At 40.0% G+C, this 13,584-nt stretch overlaps 1 protein-coding gene across 4 annotated transcripts in view; it reads right to left on the bottom strand.

The window, feature by feature from the left end:
• The window catches only part of LOC124721190 (WD repeat-containing protein 7), a 375,749-nt gene that overhangs the window by 348,727 nt on the left and 13,438 nt on the right, over positions 1 to 13,584 (bottom strand). For all 4 annotated transcript variants that reach the window (XM_047246033.1, XM_047246035.1, XM_047246034.1 and 1 more), the window contains exons 5-6: positions 13,363 to 13,553; positions 2,901 to 3,046 (exon numbers count right to left, since the gene is read on the bottom strand). In XM_047246033.1, the coding sequence (XP_047101989.1) occupies positions 2,901 to 3,046; positions 13,363 to 13,553 (337 nt within the window). The remainder of the gene's footprint in view (positions 1 to 2,900; positions 3,047 to 13,362; positions 13,554 to 13,584) is intronic.

Raw genomic sequence — 13,584 nt, 5'->3', positions numbered from 1 at the left:
CAACAATGCGTAACCGTGTGGGGGGGGTACATGTGCAAGTGTTCAACCGCCTGCACATGCTGGAAGAGAACGGTAAGTTCATTCAAAAGGTCATGAAATTTTCTATGCTGTTAAGAGAATCTGGGCTCAATAAATACATCAGTTGCAGGTGAGTGGTTCCCTTATCACAGTTTTGTTTTGAATATTCTTAGGAGTTTCTACACAAAATAAGATTTTCACAAAGATGGGACAAACAACACACACTATCCCTCATGAATCTGTTGAAGAATGGAAGCTGAAGTGTTCAGTTTGATAAAAGAATTATCTACTTGTTTAATGAATAGTTTAAGCGTTAACTAGTTATTACCCAATCATTTCAATGAAGACAGAGGAAATGTTATGGGATTGTAAGACCACAAAGCTGACTATATCTCCTCACTACAGAACATTTCAATACCTTGGCACTGTGTTCAATGGAACACTTAAGCAGAAGCAGTACTCAGAGTCAGTGCTGAATGGACCGTAAATATAGCTGCTTCCCATATAGCCAATGTAAAAAGCATTGAAGTACCAAGATATTTTGGCTCTGGAGGACATTTGTAAGTCAAATAACTGTGCTAACAAGAACATAGGCTGCAAATTTAAGACTATTTAGCACTTAAGTTTCATGAAAAGAATAAAATAGGTTACAAGTTAAGTATCTGGTGTCACACACAATAAAACTAAGTCACCCATTTACAGCACAAAAAGTATTTGGACACTGGCTTTTGAGCTTTTGCTGATCCTTGGACCAATTACTATGCTTGGGAACTGGTGTAAGTATTCTGACAGACTTTCCAATGTTGAAGACTGTGCAGAGCACTTCTGCAAGTAGATCTCAAGAACACAATCTGTGCACCCCAAATTGTCACCTTGCTTACAACTATGATTGTAGACTGGCACATACAATGTTGTCAAAATAAAAGCAGCCTGGAAAGTGGTTTTGACAATTTGTGACAATATAATCTAAATACCAAAGACATTTGTATACTTTCAGGAAAACTAAGCAACCTTACGCAGTATGCATGCAAGATAGTTCACTAAATCAGGTGCACAATGCATTCCTTATGCTGCGAAACTTAAGGTGTGGAGAGAGTGGGATTTGAATGTCCCAGTGAAATGTGTACCATTTCTGATTATTTTAATTTTCTTGTACACTTCATCTGCAGCAGAGCTGGCTCTGCTGGAGACTAAAGAGCTGGATACATCTTTCTTGCTTCAGCACATGAAAGGAGTCCTTTACTCTTAGCTCCTGTATCTTTTCTGTCTTCCACCGATATATGTTCCCACAATACTAACTACAGCAACGATTCTCCCAGCAATTTTCACAAACTAGTGAACCTAAAAATTTTATTATTAGTTTGTGCACTGCTGATCCACACTCACCACAAAATACATTCCATTTGTGTCTCAATGTGGTGTGGTCATATTTCTGACATTTTAAGGAACATACGGGAAGAAGGATATATGGCCTTTCTATGTAAGGCACTATGGTAAGGCATTAAAAGGCAATTCCACCTATAACGCAAGGAGTGCTCATTTGTGGGTCAAATCAGGTATCAATGTGATGCATGTCGATATACGTAACACTAATTCATAATCAAAAGGAGAAGAAACTACCTGTAGAAAATGTTTTAACTTCTAACAATGCTAGCTATGCTTCACTAAATATTAAGGTGTAGTTGTTATACTAAATATTAAGGTGTGGTTGTTATACAATGCTCCTAAACGGAAGAATATGCCTCCACAATTTTCCAATATAAATCTAACTTCTGGAGTACCCTAGAACATCACATTAGAAGCCACTTTACCTAAATAAAAGTGATCTGATAACATGAATTCAAGAAGGATGTTAGCAAAATATTACTGCTGAGCATATTTATCCTTTTGTAAGTTACCAGTTCGGTTTTACCTTCCATGAGTACTACTTTTTAAGACCAGACAGACAACTGTTTATGACTGTGCTTTCACTGCGAGATGCATGTACAGTTTCTAACCTTCCTTGTATGATGCAAAAACAGTAGTTCATTCCTACACAATCTTCAGCATCAAAACTACGTGCTAGGACACACTTGTAAATTCTTAAATTCCTTTGATCCAAGTTAGCAAAACCTGGAAGCAGGTACCATTAAAAGCCAAAAATCAAACTGTTCAAATACTTAATGTAATTCAGAACTGGACATAAGACATAAAAAAACTAGCCTAGTCTTTGGAGCTGTGTGTTTCTTCCTCAGGGAGGAAAGATGGATAGGTAGAAGAACACAAGAAAGGTGGTCAAGTCACTCAGGCCCAAGGATAACACACATGCCACATGGCAGAGGAGAGAGAAAGATTTGTCTCATCCTCACAACAAGTGAATCCCCTTCATCCTAGAGTGAGTAACTTGTCCCTACTTTCTCCCCGAGAAAGATGCTTAGTTCCTAGGGCTAGGACAGTGACTTGTATTTTTATGTTTATTTCTTGGCAGTACTGAAATTTAGTCTCCAATAGGTAAGTAATGGCCACAAATTCCATCTACTAGTTATTTTAAAATAAATACTACAGCATATTACAACATACATAGCTGAGAATCACAGTACGAGCACATACCTCCGAGTACAAGTCGTGTGAGCTATTTCCAATTCAGGAGGTTGCAAATAAGTGTTCACAAACTTTATATATGTAGGCAGTGCATTAAATGTGAAATGTGCCAGTAAACAAAGTACTATTCAGGTGACTAAAAAGTAAAAGGATTGTTCAGCTATCTTCAAAATTTACATGCCAGTTTTCATTCGAGAAAACACTGCTCACATTTATCCATTCCTTTATTTTTTAGTCAAAGTCTGTATAACTAAAAAAAACAAACAAAAATTATTTATGGAATCTGTTACTACTAAACTTACTTGGCTGGTAGTTTGTACATGTATGCTTTCCCTTCATCACTCCAAACCAAGACACGATCAGCTGCAAGAAATTCACCACCCATCCAGCGCTCGCCACGTGAAGCTATAACCGAACACAGCACCGAGAAGTCTCCAGCGTCATATATCTGAGTAACATGGGAAACAATACTATCAGTTCTGACAACAGAATTATTCTGTAGCTGTACTAAGTGTACACGTCCTTGCAAAAGGAATCTGAAATATGCAATTATGTGGCAATGTGCTGGAATTCTGAAGCAACCAAAGGTCCAAACTTTTTAAAAATAATGTAAAGCATTCTTAAGCAAGGAAACCAGAAATATGTTATGTAAATAAAGAGGCTTATTGACAGTGTCTTCTCATGCACGATTGTTAGATGGAATAGCAAGGGTTTGGTGGCTTGTTAACTATACACATTCTGGCTTAGTGTGGCACCAGAAAAAACAGTGTTTGTTGGTTGGAAGAAGAGTGTTATGGGAGTGAACAGTAATGTTATCATCCCTCTTTCAAGGGGGTAGTCCACATGGTGTGTGATGTCAGAATGATTTTGACCAATTGTGGTAACATACTTGTGGTCAAACTGAAGCATTGAAAAAAGTACTGATGCCAGACATAATTTAAAAAAAGAGGTAAATGTAGTTGAGTTTTGCCAGTCTACAGGTCAGATGGCAGACGAGGGCTTTCCAAAGTCTTGTTGGCAACGAGAGGCACCTACTCTGTACCTGACAGCCATGCCACCCTGATGCAGGGTAAGACAAGACAAGACAAAACAAAATAAATCCTTCTAATTGACAGATCAGTAACAGCAAAAGTGAAAAGGTTAAAAATCCAATGAACATCAGTATGACCAGAAACAGTAAAATGAGGTGAAAAAATAATAAAGTCAGTAGTGGATGGGCAGTCAGTCTAGTGTCTCCTGAGGCTCGATGTGCAGCAGGGACATCCTTCCCATGACCATTCCACCCCCAATTCATTATTGTGAAAGTTTTAAAGACGGTAACATAACTCAGTCTCCCTGAGGAAGCAAGAAAACCTGTTCAACTGTTCTTTCATTATCTAGTATTGAGGATGAGGAACCCTTAAGGTCTCTACTTCAGAGTGCTATACGTCAGGGGCTCCCCACTAAGTAAGACAAGATGTGGCAGAAAGAAAGGGGCTAACTTCATCTAAAACCAATTCAAACAGAGCAAAAGAGGGGTGACCAATGCAGCTGGCAGAGGAGATAATGTAGAGCGGGCCTAGGCACAGCACAAGTTGGGAAGTTTCCAAACTCCAACCAGACTGCCCCATCCTGAAAGTATTTTATAGTGTTATATTTGAGAATAAAAACAACTTTTTTTTGGAATAAAAGTACCAGTTCAACTGATCGTATGTCATCTGTCAACATCAGAAGTGCAAGTGCCAGAAAACCAAGCTTGCCGTGGAGAGCCAGAATGAGGGAGCATTCCACCAGGATGTGAGCTGCTGTTTAAGGATCTGTAACAACACTGTGGGGGGTAGCTCATTATATAACACAAAGCTGTGTGTTACTGTGGCCTTACTGATGAGGAGGATGGTGGATTCCTTCTGGGAGGAGGAGGAGGAGGAGGAGGAGGAGGAGGAGGAGGAGGAGGAGGCCACTAGATTTTCCATCTCTGAGTGAATAAAGATTTTATCTGCATCTGGGGCTGTGAAAGTTAATGTTGAGTAACTGCTTCTCTAACTGAATATTCAATCAATTCATTCTCCAGACTACCATTGTGACTTGGGGCCCAGAAAGACAACTCACCAGTTATTACAAGCAGGGGCAGGAAGATGGTCTTGACTAGCAGATATCGCAGGGCAATAAGAGTAACATCAACAGCATGGAGAAACCTCATTGAGCCATCACAATTTAAAATGGAGTTGAGGGAGAACTGTTTAATAAAATGTAGGGCTCTTAATTGCTATCAGCTCCACCAGAAAAACACTAGACGTTTCCAGCACCAAATTTCTTCCTTGCTGGAGATGTGAAAACATATCCCATTCAGTCAATGGTTTTGTACACTGAGGTGGTGAAAGTCATGGGATAATGATATGCATATATACAGACAGTGGTAGTATAGTGTACACAAAGTATAAAAGGATAATGCAATGACAAAGCTGTCATTTGTACTCAGGTATTCACGTGAAACTGTTTGATGTGACCATGCCTACATGACGGGAATTAACTGACTTTGAATGCGAAATGGTAGTTGGAGATGGGCGCATGGGATATTCCATTTTGCAAATTATTACAATACTTAATATTCCAAAGTCCACAGTGTCAAGAGTGTGCCGACAATACCAAATTTTGGACATTACCTCTCACAACTGACAACACAGCGGTCTACAGCCTTCAGTTAATGACAGCAACATTTGTGTAGAGTTGTCAGCATTAACAGACAAGTAACACTGTGAAATAACTGTAGAAATCAATATCGGATGTTCGAGAAACATATCCATTAGGACGATGCAGTGAAATAGCAGACACCTGACACGAGCGCCTTCGCTAACAACATGACATCACCTGCAACATCTCTCTTGGGCTTGTGACCACATCGATTGGACCTTAGATGACTGGAAAACTGCAATCTGGTCAGATGAAGCTGTTTCAATTCGTAAGAGCTGATGGTAGGATTCGAGTATGGTGCAGATCCCACGAAGCCATGGACCCAAGCTGTCAGCAAAGCACTGTGCAAGCTGGTGGAGGCTCCATAATGGTGGGCTGTGTTTACATGGAATGGACTGGATCCTCTGGTCCAACTGAACTGATCAATTACTGGAAATGGTTATGTTCACCTACTTGGAGAGCATTTGCAGCCCTTCACGAATTTCACGTTCCCAAACAGTGATGGAAATTTTACGGATGGCATGATTGTTCATGACTGGTTCGGAGAAAATTCTTGACAATTCAAGCGAACGATTTGGCCATCCAGATCACCTGACACGAATCCCACTGAACATTTATGGAACATGAGGAAAGTTCAATTCGTGCACAAAGTCTTGCACAAGCGACACTTTGGCAATTATGGATGGCTATAGAGGCAGCATGGCTCAATATTTCTGCAGGGGAACTTGTTTAGTCCATGCCACAGAGAGTTGCTGCATTATGTTGGACAACAGGACGTCCAACACTATATCAGGATCTCATGACCTGTCACCTCAGTGCAGGTATCAGTGTCAGTGATGGTAGCACCCCGACACTGCTGAAAATCCAAGAGAAATACATGGTGAAAGCTCATAAGGGTGCTGAAACTAAGTCCTTGAAATAGATTTGCCCTAATACATGGTACAGTCACAGTAATGTGACCACTAACTACAGTCAACACTAATATGCAATAACCACACACAGACGGCACAGGACAGTATTAGCATTGTAAGGTATACAAACCATGTCATGGGGACACACAAAACAGAGCAGTCGTCATAATACAGAAAGAGTGATTTATCGTACGTCCAAAAGGCCTTGCTCATTGGCTTTTGGGTGGAGGGTGGTAACATTTATAGAACAGCTAAATTTGTAAACTGTTTGTGTGCCACTGTGGTTAACGTGTACTGAGCATGGCAAAATGATACTATCCAAAAAAAGCCAGCACCAACGCAACAGTGGCGCACCACAGGCCATACATACATGACCAGGGTGAACAATGGCTGTGGGGATGTGCGCGGCTTAACAGACATGCAACTGTTGAGAACTGAACACTCCGATGACCCAAGGGACTATCAAAAGTCTCTCTTCAACCACCGTTCAGTGAACGTTGCTGCGTATGGACCTGTGCAACAGGCGCTTTGTTCATGCAGCTAGCTGACTGCTGTTCACTGGCAACTAAAGCCAAAATTTACATGCCAATACTGCAACTGGACGCCTACTGAATGTTGACAGGTGGCCTTTTCAGATGAATCACGTTTTATGCTTCACTGGGCAGATGTCAGTTGGCATGTATGGCATGAAACGTCTGAAAGCAAACACACTGCATCCAGGAGGGAACATTATGGTCTGGGGAATATTTATGTGGCGTTTGCTGGGTGATATCATTATTCTGGAAGGCACAATGGATCAACCCAAGTCTGCATCTATCCTTGGGAACCATATCCACTCCTACATGTAGTTCGCTTTTCTTCAATATGATGGCATCTGCCAGCAGGACAACTGAACATGAGACAGCTCACAGTGTACTTGTGTGGTTCAAAGAGCAGTAGGATGAGATTACTATTCGCTCCTGACCACCAAACTTCCTGAATATAAAACCCAATCGAGAATCTGTGGGACCACCTCAATCACACTGTTTGCACCAGGGTTCCTCAATGAAAAAATTTAGCACTGCTGACCACATCACTGGAGTTGTCATGGCTCCACATCCCTGTCAGTACATTCCTGAACCTCACTTACTCTTCGTGCACATCTCACACTTGAAAAGGTTGTTATTCAGGCTTTTGGCAGTTGGTCACATTAATGTGACTGGACAGTGTACGTGGTATAGGTACTACCCAAAGAAGAGTACATGGGATTATAACCAAGGGAGAGTGAACAGGGAGCACATTCTAAGCAGGGGTTATTGGAGGTCCCTGCAGAGGGTCCAAGGGTGAGTATCAGCAGTTTGACAAACCTTGCATGAAAGAAGAATTCTATAAAAGAGGACCATTAGGAAATTTTTACACGACGATTATGTAAGTGAGCAAGATAGGGTATGGTCAGAACTTAACAGGGAAGATCCCCACTTGAACAAGACTGTCTACAGCACTCATCCAGAAGGCTCCAGTAGTGTCTTACTCCTTGATGTGCAGGATCATATAATTTACAAGTCTATGATGTGCAGGATCATATAATTTACAAGTCTATGATGTGAATCTCAAGCTAGGCAACCACGGTTTCATCAGGAAAAGGCCAGGGCCTGGCAAATATGGAGTACAGCAGTGCAATCTGCACCCCAAGAGGTGTAGCTGAGGAAGCAGTGAGCATTAAGTTTTCGCATGGTACATTTATGTTTCAGTAGATGTACTATTTCAATATACTGACATTTATCACTAAACATAATAAATAAAACAAAATACTGAAGGAAAAAATTAATATCAGCTGCCATTACAACTGTGCGTTTTAGCCATCTACCTAGATTAAGCACTATCAGCAGGTTTAATGCATGATTTGGGGCTGAAGTAAACAGTGATAGCAAGCAAGAAGGCCAAAACCATCATAGGAGCCAGCTTGGTTCCAACACAATGCACGGTAACTTCCAAGGGTTGGAGACTGGTCATCAGTGAAATGTGTTTTTTTGGAGAGCAAAACTGATCACACAACAGGAAGATGTTTTTGTTATGTTCGGAAGGTGACAGTAATACCTACTTCAATTCCACAGAATTATCACATTAAAAGCATCCCGGTTAGGCATGAAGGTGGCCAAGGGGACCGGTCATACCTGAGGATCTCCATCACGGGTAGGGTTGCATTAGAGCAGCTTTGTCATGAGATTTCTTCTTTTTCTCTGTAATTACTTTAGAGGGTAGGGACTCTTACAAGGGCTTATCTGCTGCAGGTGTATGAACTGAAGAGGAGCAGGCAGACCTAGGATCTGCATTCTGTGGCTCTTTCAGACACTGGCTGGTGGTGGATCACTGTTGTGTGGATTCCTAGGGGGTGAGAGAATACAGGTCCCCGATCATAGTGTTGCAGGAACTACAAAGGAAGGCCTACATCACCCATGGCCTGGCAAATAACATGGCAAAAGTTGACACCACTGGGACACGATATAAGTGAGCATATTTTTTTCCAAACTTCAAAATACGAGAGGTGATCTTACCTTCCTGTATTTTGCCAATCATTAATTACAGTAGTACACTTTGGGGATTAGGAAGGGTGACTTTCTCCACAACTGATGGAGAAACAGCCACTTACAGCCCACAAAGTGAGTTGGTCATACAGTGGGAAGACCAAAGTCTGAAGGACTGGCATTTCAAGCACAGTATCAGGGGTAGGAAATACAGCTTCACATCATGTTAGACGATCATTCTGAATTTCTCACGCAGTGAGACCTCACTTTTAAAGTAAGGTTGAATGCCCCAGTGTCAACCTCATTTGGTGGCCCTCAACATATGTGACATATGAAATGGATCCCTTGTTGCTCCCAGCAATCTCATAGTTCTTCATCTATTTGCAGCATTATGTCCCTGTGAAAAACTGAATTAGATTACCATGCTCTTATGGGCTGTTAGAGTAACAGTGCAGCACCAAGCTTTTTGTACAGAACAGTAACCCTAAAGTAGGATTCGTTATTTTAATCAAAACAGTGACACTTCAGAATTTACTAAGGGAAGAGGTTTATCCTAATACATTTTCTACATAATCCACATAGAATGTCAGCTTAGTAGGTCAAAAAGACCTTACATTTGTCAGAATGCAAATTGGGAACTGAGGGGAGTAAGTTTCTGCCATTCAGTTGGATGGTTTTGCTTTCCTCCTATGGCATAGTCACAGAGGAAAAATTCTTATCTTAATCTGGACTGAAACTTCCAAAACACCTACACATCAACTGAATGAGCAATCACCTAAGTCAATATTCAGTCACTTACCGCAATTACTTTGTAGTGAGTAATAAAGAGTGTTTTCAAAATTACTAAAATATTAATATTTCTCATGTTTGCCATAACAAATCTTGTTTCATGAAACCCTGTGCAATCACATCCAGTCATTCACTAAACGAGTTATCCGTTATTTTCACTAAGCTGCTGGATGGCAAATGTTTATAGCTTAACTTCGTATAGACTAAATCCATACGAATCCAAATTGCTGTGTTCCACTGATGTATAGTACTCAGTCTGAACCTAAATGTTTTATACAGGGTGATCATCGAGTCCTGATTAACACAATATACACATGTATGTTCATTGTCAATCTATGTAGACATTTTCAATGCACTGTAACTTGGCCTCTGTCCATTTCGAAGCATTACTTCCGTCATTGAAGAGTAGACCTGGATACATTATGAAGCAAATCTTGCTGAACAGCTGACACTGCATCCTGGATTCAAGCTCTTAGATCCTGTACATCTGTTAACTGTTTTGTACACCCTTGTCTTTATGTACTACTAAGTGAAGAATTCCAAGGGAGTAATCAAGTGAACAGGATGGAGATAATTTTGTTGAACCTCTGCCTATCTGTTGAAACTTTGATTTAGGTAGCAGTAAGTCCTTCCTATGAGAGTAAAATGAGGGGATACTACATCCCATTGGGACACAACAGTGTAAGCAATGACTTCTTGCTGGGTGTGGTTCCAAGCGTTGATCCAGCATATCAAGGCAAATCTTTCCTGTAACTCTTCTGCAAAGATGAAGGGTCCATAAACTGTTGGCTTCATGAATCCAGGCCTCACATTCACTTTAAATGTGTGTGTTTGCATTCAGCAATAGCATGAGGTGGCTGGTTACTCCTTATGCAACAGCTACACTTGCTAACTTTGCCACAGATGTCGAATGTGCCTCATCAGTAAATAAAATGCGATCCCCGAGATTGATTGTGTGCAATTTCTATCAAATTTTAACAAGACAGCCCGTATTTACTCGAATCTAGGCCGCACTCTAATCTAAGCCGCACCTGGAAAGTGAGACTCGAAATCAAGGAAAAAAAAAATTCCCGAATCTAAGCAGCACCTGAAATTTGAGACTCGAAATTCAAGGGGAGAGAAAAGTTTTAGGCCACACCTCCAAATCGAAACAAAGTTGGTCCACTGTAATATGAGACACAATTTAGGTCGAATGAATGACGGTACAGCTACAGTAGTTTGGTTCAAGTCTTAAGCTTAGCAGTTAAGCTTTACCATGTAGCCATTGCTATGCGTCAGGTGCTCCGTCCGTATTTATACGGGTACCATTCCTTTTTCACATTCTTCGTCTGCTTTGAATTTATCGCTTTTCTTTGATCTGACAAGTGCCGTTCTATTTGTTAGAAGTGTTTACGTCACTCTAAGCTGAAAATGCATTACTGTACTGTGTCATGCATCATTTGTAGCATTCTGATAATGAGTGTTTACGAACTGTTGCTGCTTGTGGCATGGCTTGCTTTTGTGCGCGCTACCGCCTTTTACAATTTAACAAAAAGAGGAATCATCTCATTAGCAAAACAATGGCAAGAGACTGCTATTTGTTGTTACTTACACTGCTGCTTTCGTGGATAATGATCAACAAGAACCAAATAAAAGACTGCATATGATAGATGTTCTGATCGAGAGTTTAGCGAAAATTTTTCTACATTTTAAAATCTTTGTAGACGCCTCTGTAGTACATTACATTCTGCACAGAAATTAGTCACCTTAGATTTAAAAATCTTGTCAATTTCCATGCTTCATTTCTCACTGTATCACTATTAGGCATAAGAATAATACGAATATAAACATGACATGATATGTATATTATTCCGCTTTTGCTGTTGTCTCACTCTAGTTTCGTAGTTTATTAGGCAGACAGGATTTAAATGAGATAGCAGCAAACACGAAAGAATACATGGAAAAATGTTTATATTCGTATTATTCTTATGGTGAAGAGAATACTGCATGTGATTCACGATTCATAAAAGTTCTTATTAGCAACGATCTCGTCACAGGTAGGTAAAAATTTAGAACGTAGAGTTGGGCATATTGACAAACATCCCAAACAGTCTTGCCAGTCAGATTTTTGTAGTACGTTGAAATGCTGCTACATTTGAAGATGAACAATACGGAATTTGTATTTACTTCGCTGGATAATGTATGAAAATGCAGTGGTCTAAACTTGGGGCGGAGACGCCAGAATTTATCTTTGTGCCTGCAAAGCATTCTTGTGTTGCGCTACATAATTCGACGGCAGAAGTTAGTTGTGGCGGCACCTACCAACATTTTTCAGAACTTCCGCTTACTTTACACTCGATTCTAAGCCGCAGGCAGGTTTTGGGATTACAAAAACCGGAAAAAAAGTGCGGCTTAGATTCGAGTAAATACGGTATTGAGCTGCATATATTCAGGCTAATTTGTGAAGTATCTGAATGTGGCATGCATTTTTCTTTGGTATAAAGTGTAAATCTTTCAAAATCATTGATTTTGACACATCAAGCTTGCTGCTTAAACAACAAGTTGACCAGTTCAGACTTCTTTCAGTCATTTCTCAGATTCACTAAACAGACTCTTGCGGCAGAGCTGGTCTTCGAGAACATGGTTGGTTGGCAATGTTTCCTATTCTTCAGAACTTCTTGGCAAATAACCAGATTTTTGTTCTTTTTCACACTGGCTTTAGAAATTTCTGAGAGAAACCCTTCTGCACCTCCAGATAAGATAAACCTCAAAATTACCCATTAGCAACATTCTCTATCTTACACATTTTTCTTGATTAAAATAAAAAAGATCAGTAAGCACATCGTATCAGAAATCTATCGCAATTATGTATTATGCAAATATGTCCATTATTTCTTAGAAAATGAATTGCAGAAAAAATGGCTGTACACAAATGAATCAATGACTGTAGATATTAAAGTTTGAATTAATGCACATGATAATATAAAATCTACATTATTTGAATGTAACAACCATATTAGTCACTCTTTCAAACAGAAGGTAGATTACAGTTCAGTACCAAGATAACAGTGAGGTCACTGGTAACTGAGCGTGAGCTCACATTGAGGAAAGAAATTGGCTGTGTCCTTTTCAAAGAATTCATCCTGGCATTTAGCTTAAGCAATTTAAGTGTACACACAATAGTTGACTTTGGATGGACAGATGGGGATTTGACCCACCATCCTCTTTAATACAAGGCTGATATCTTACCACTATACCATCTCTCTTAGTGCTGCAGGCTGTTGCAACTTGAGTGCCCACTTGCAGGTAGCCAGGTGCCTGCAGGCAGGGGTGGGCAAACAGCTTACGCATGGAGAGTCAAGCAGTGGGGAGAGAGCCTAAGCAACTGCAAGCCACATGAGTGCACACAGGCAGGTGTGGGCAAACGGCTTGCACTTGTGATAGAACAAGTGGAAACAATAGGCAATAGCATCATCTATCAGGTAATGTATGCCCGTGCTCCACGGGACATTGATTTAACAGCTTGCTCAACTGTCACTGTAATAAGAATCCAATATAAAAGTTGAAAGCTGTGTAATATGATGCTAATATTTTAGTGAAGATGCAAGTTCACCTTTGTTAGCATTTTCCAGAATTAAATAATAGGGAAAACACAATTTATATTATATAACTTATTTTACTAGAACTTCAAGTAGGCTGTAACATATACTTCATCAATGGCTGAGTGTTACATGAAAAAAAAATATCTACAGTAAATATTTTTCTCCAGCATCAGGCTCCACAAGGACACAAAATTAAAAAAAAAAATGTTAAGAAATACAACAAAACTGTTGCAATTAAAAGAATTTTTAGACAATTTATTTCTCAAGTATGAATTTTAAATACAAATCTTAAAATCCATGTAAAGTTACCTGCCAGAATTTGGAACACACAATCAATACTGTGCGCTGATTATAGGAGCAGCATGTCATAGACAAGGCATTCAAACAGCGAATCTGTTTGCTCTCATTTTCATATAGAGGTTCTTGGGATTTAGTTTCTTGGCCCAACAAAGTCCAAACTTTCACAGTTCCAGTTGTAGTCAATGCCAGGACTACATCATCTGCAATAAAACAAGCAAACAAATAATTTAA

The sequence above is a fragment of the Schistocerca piceifrons genome, chromosome X (assembly GCF_021461385.2).
Source record: "Schistocerca piceifrons isolate TAMUIC-IGC-003096 chromosome X, iqSchPice1.1, whole genome shotgun sequence".
NCBI lineage: Eukaryota > Metazoa > Arthropoda > Insecta > Orthoptera > Acrididae > Schistocerca > Schistocerca piceifrons.
This window is presented reverse-complemented; position numbering and strand designations above follow the sequence as displayed.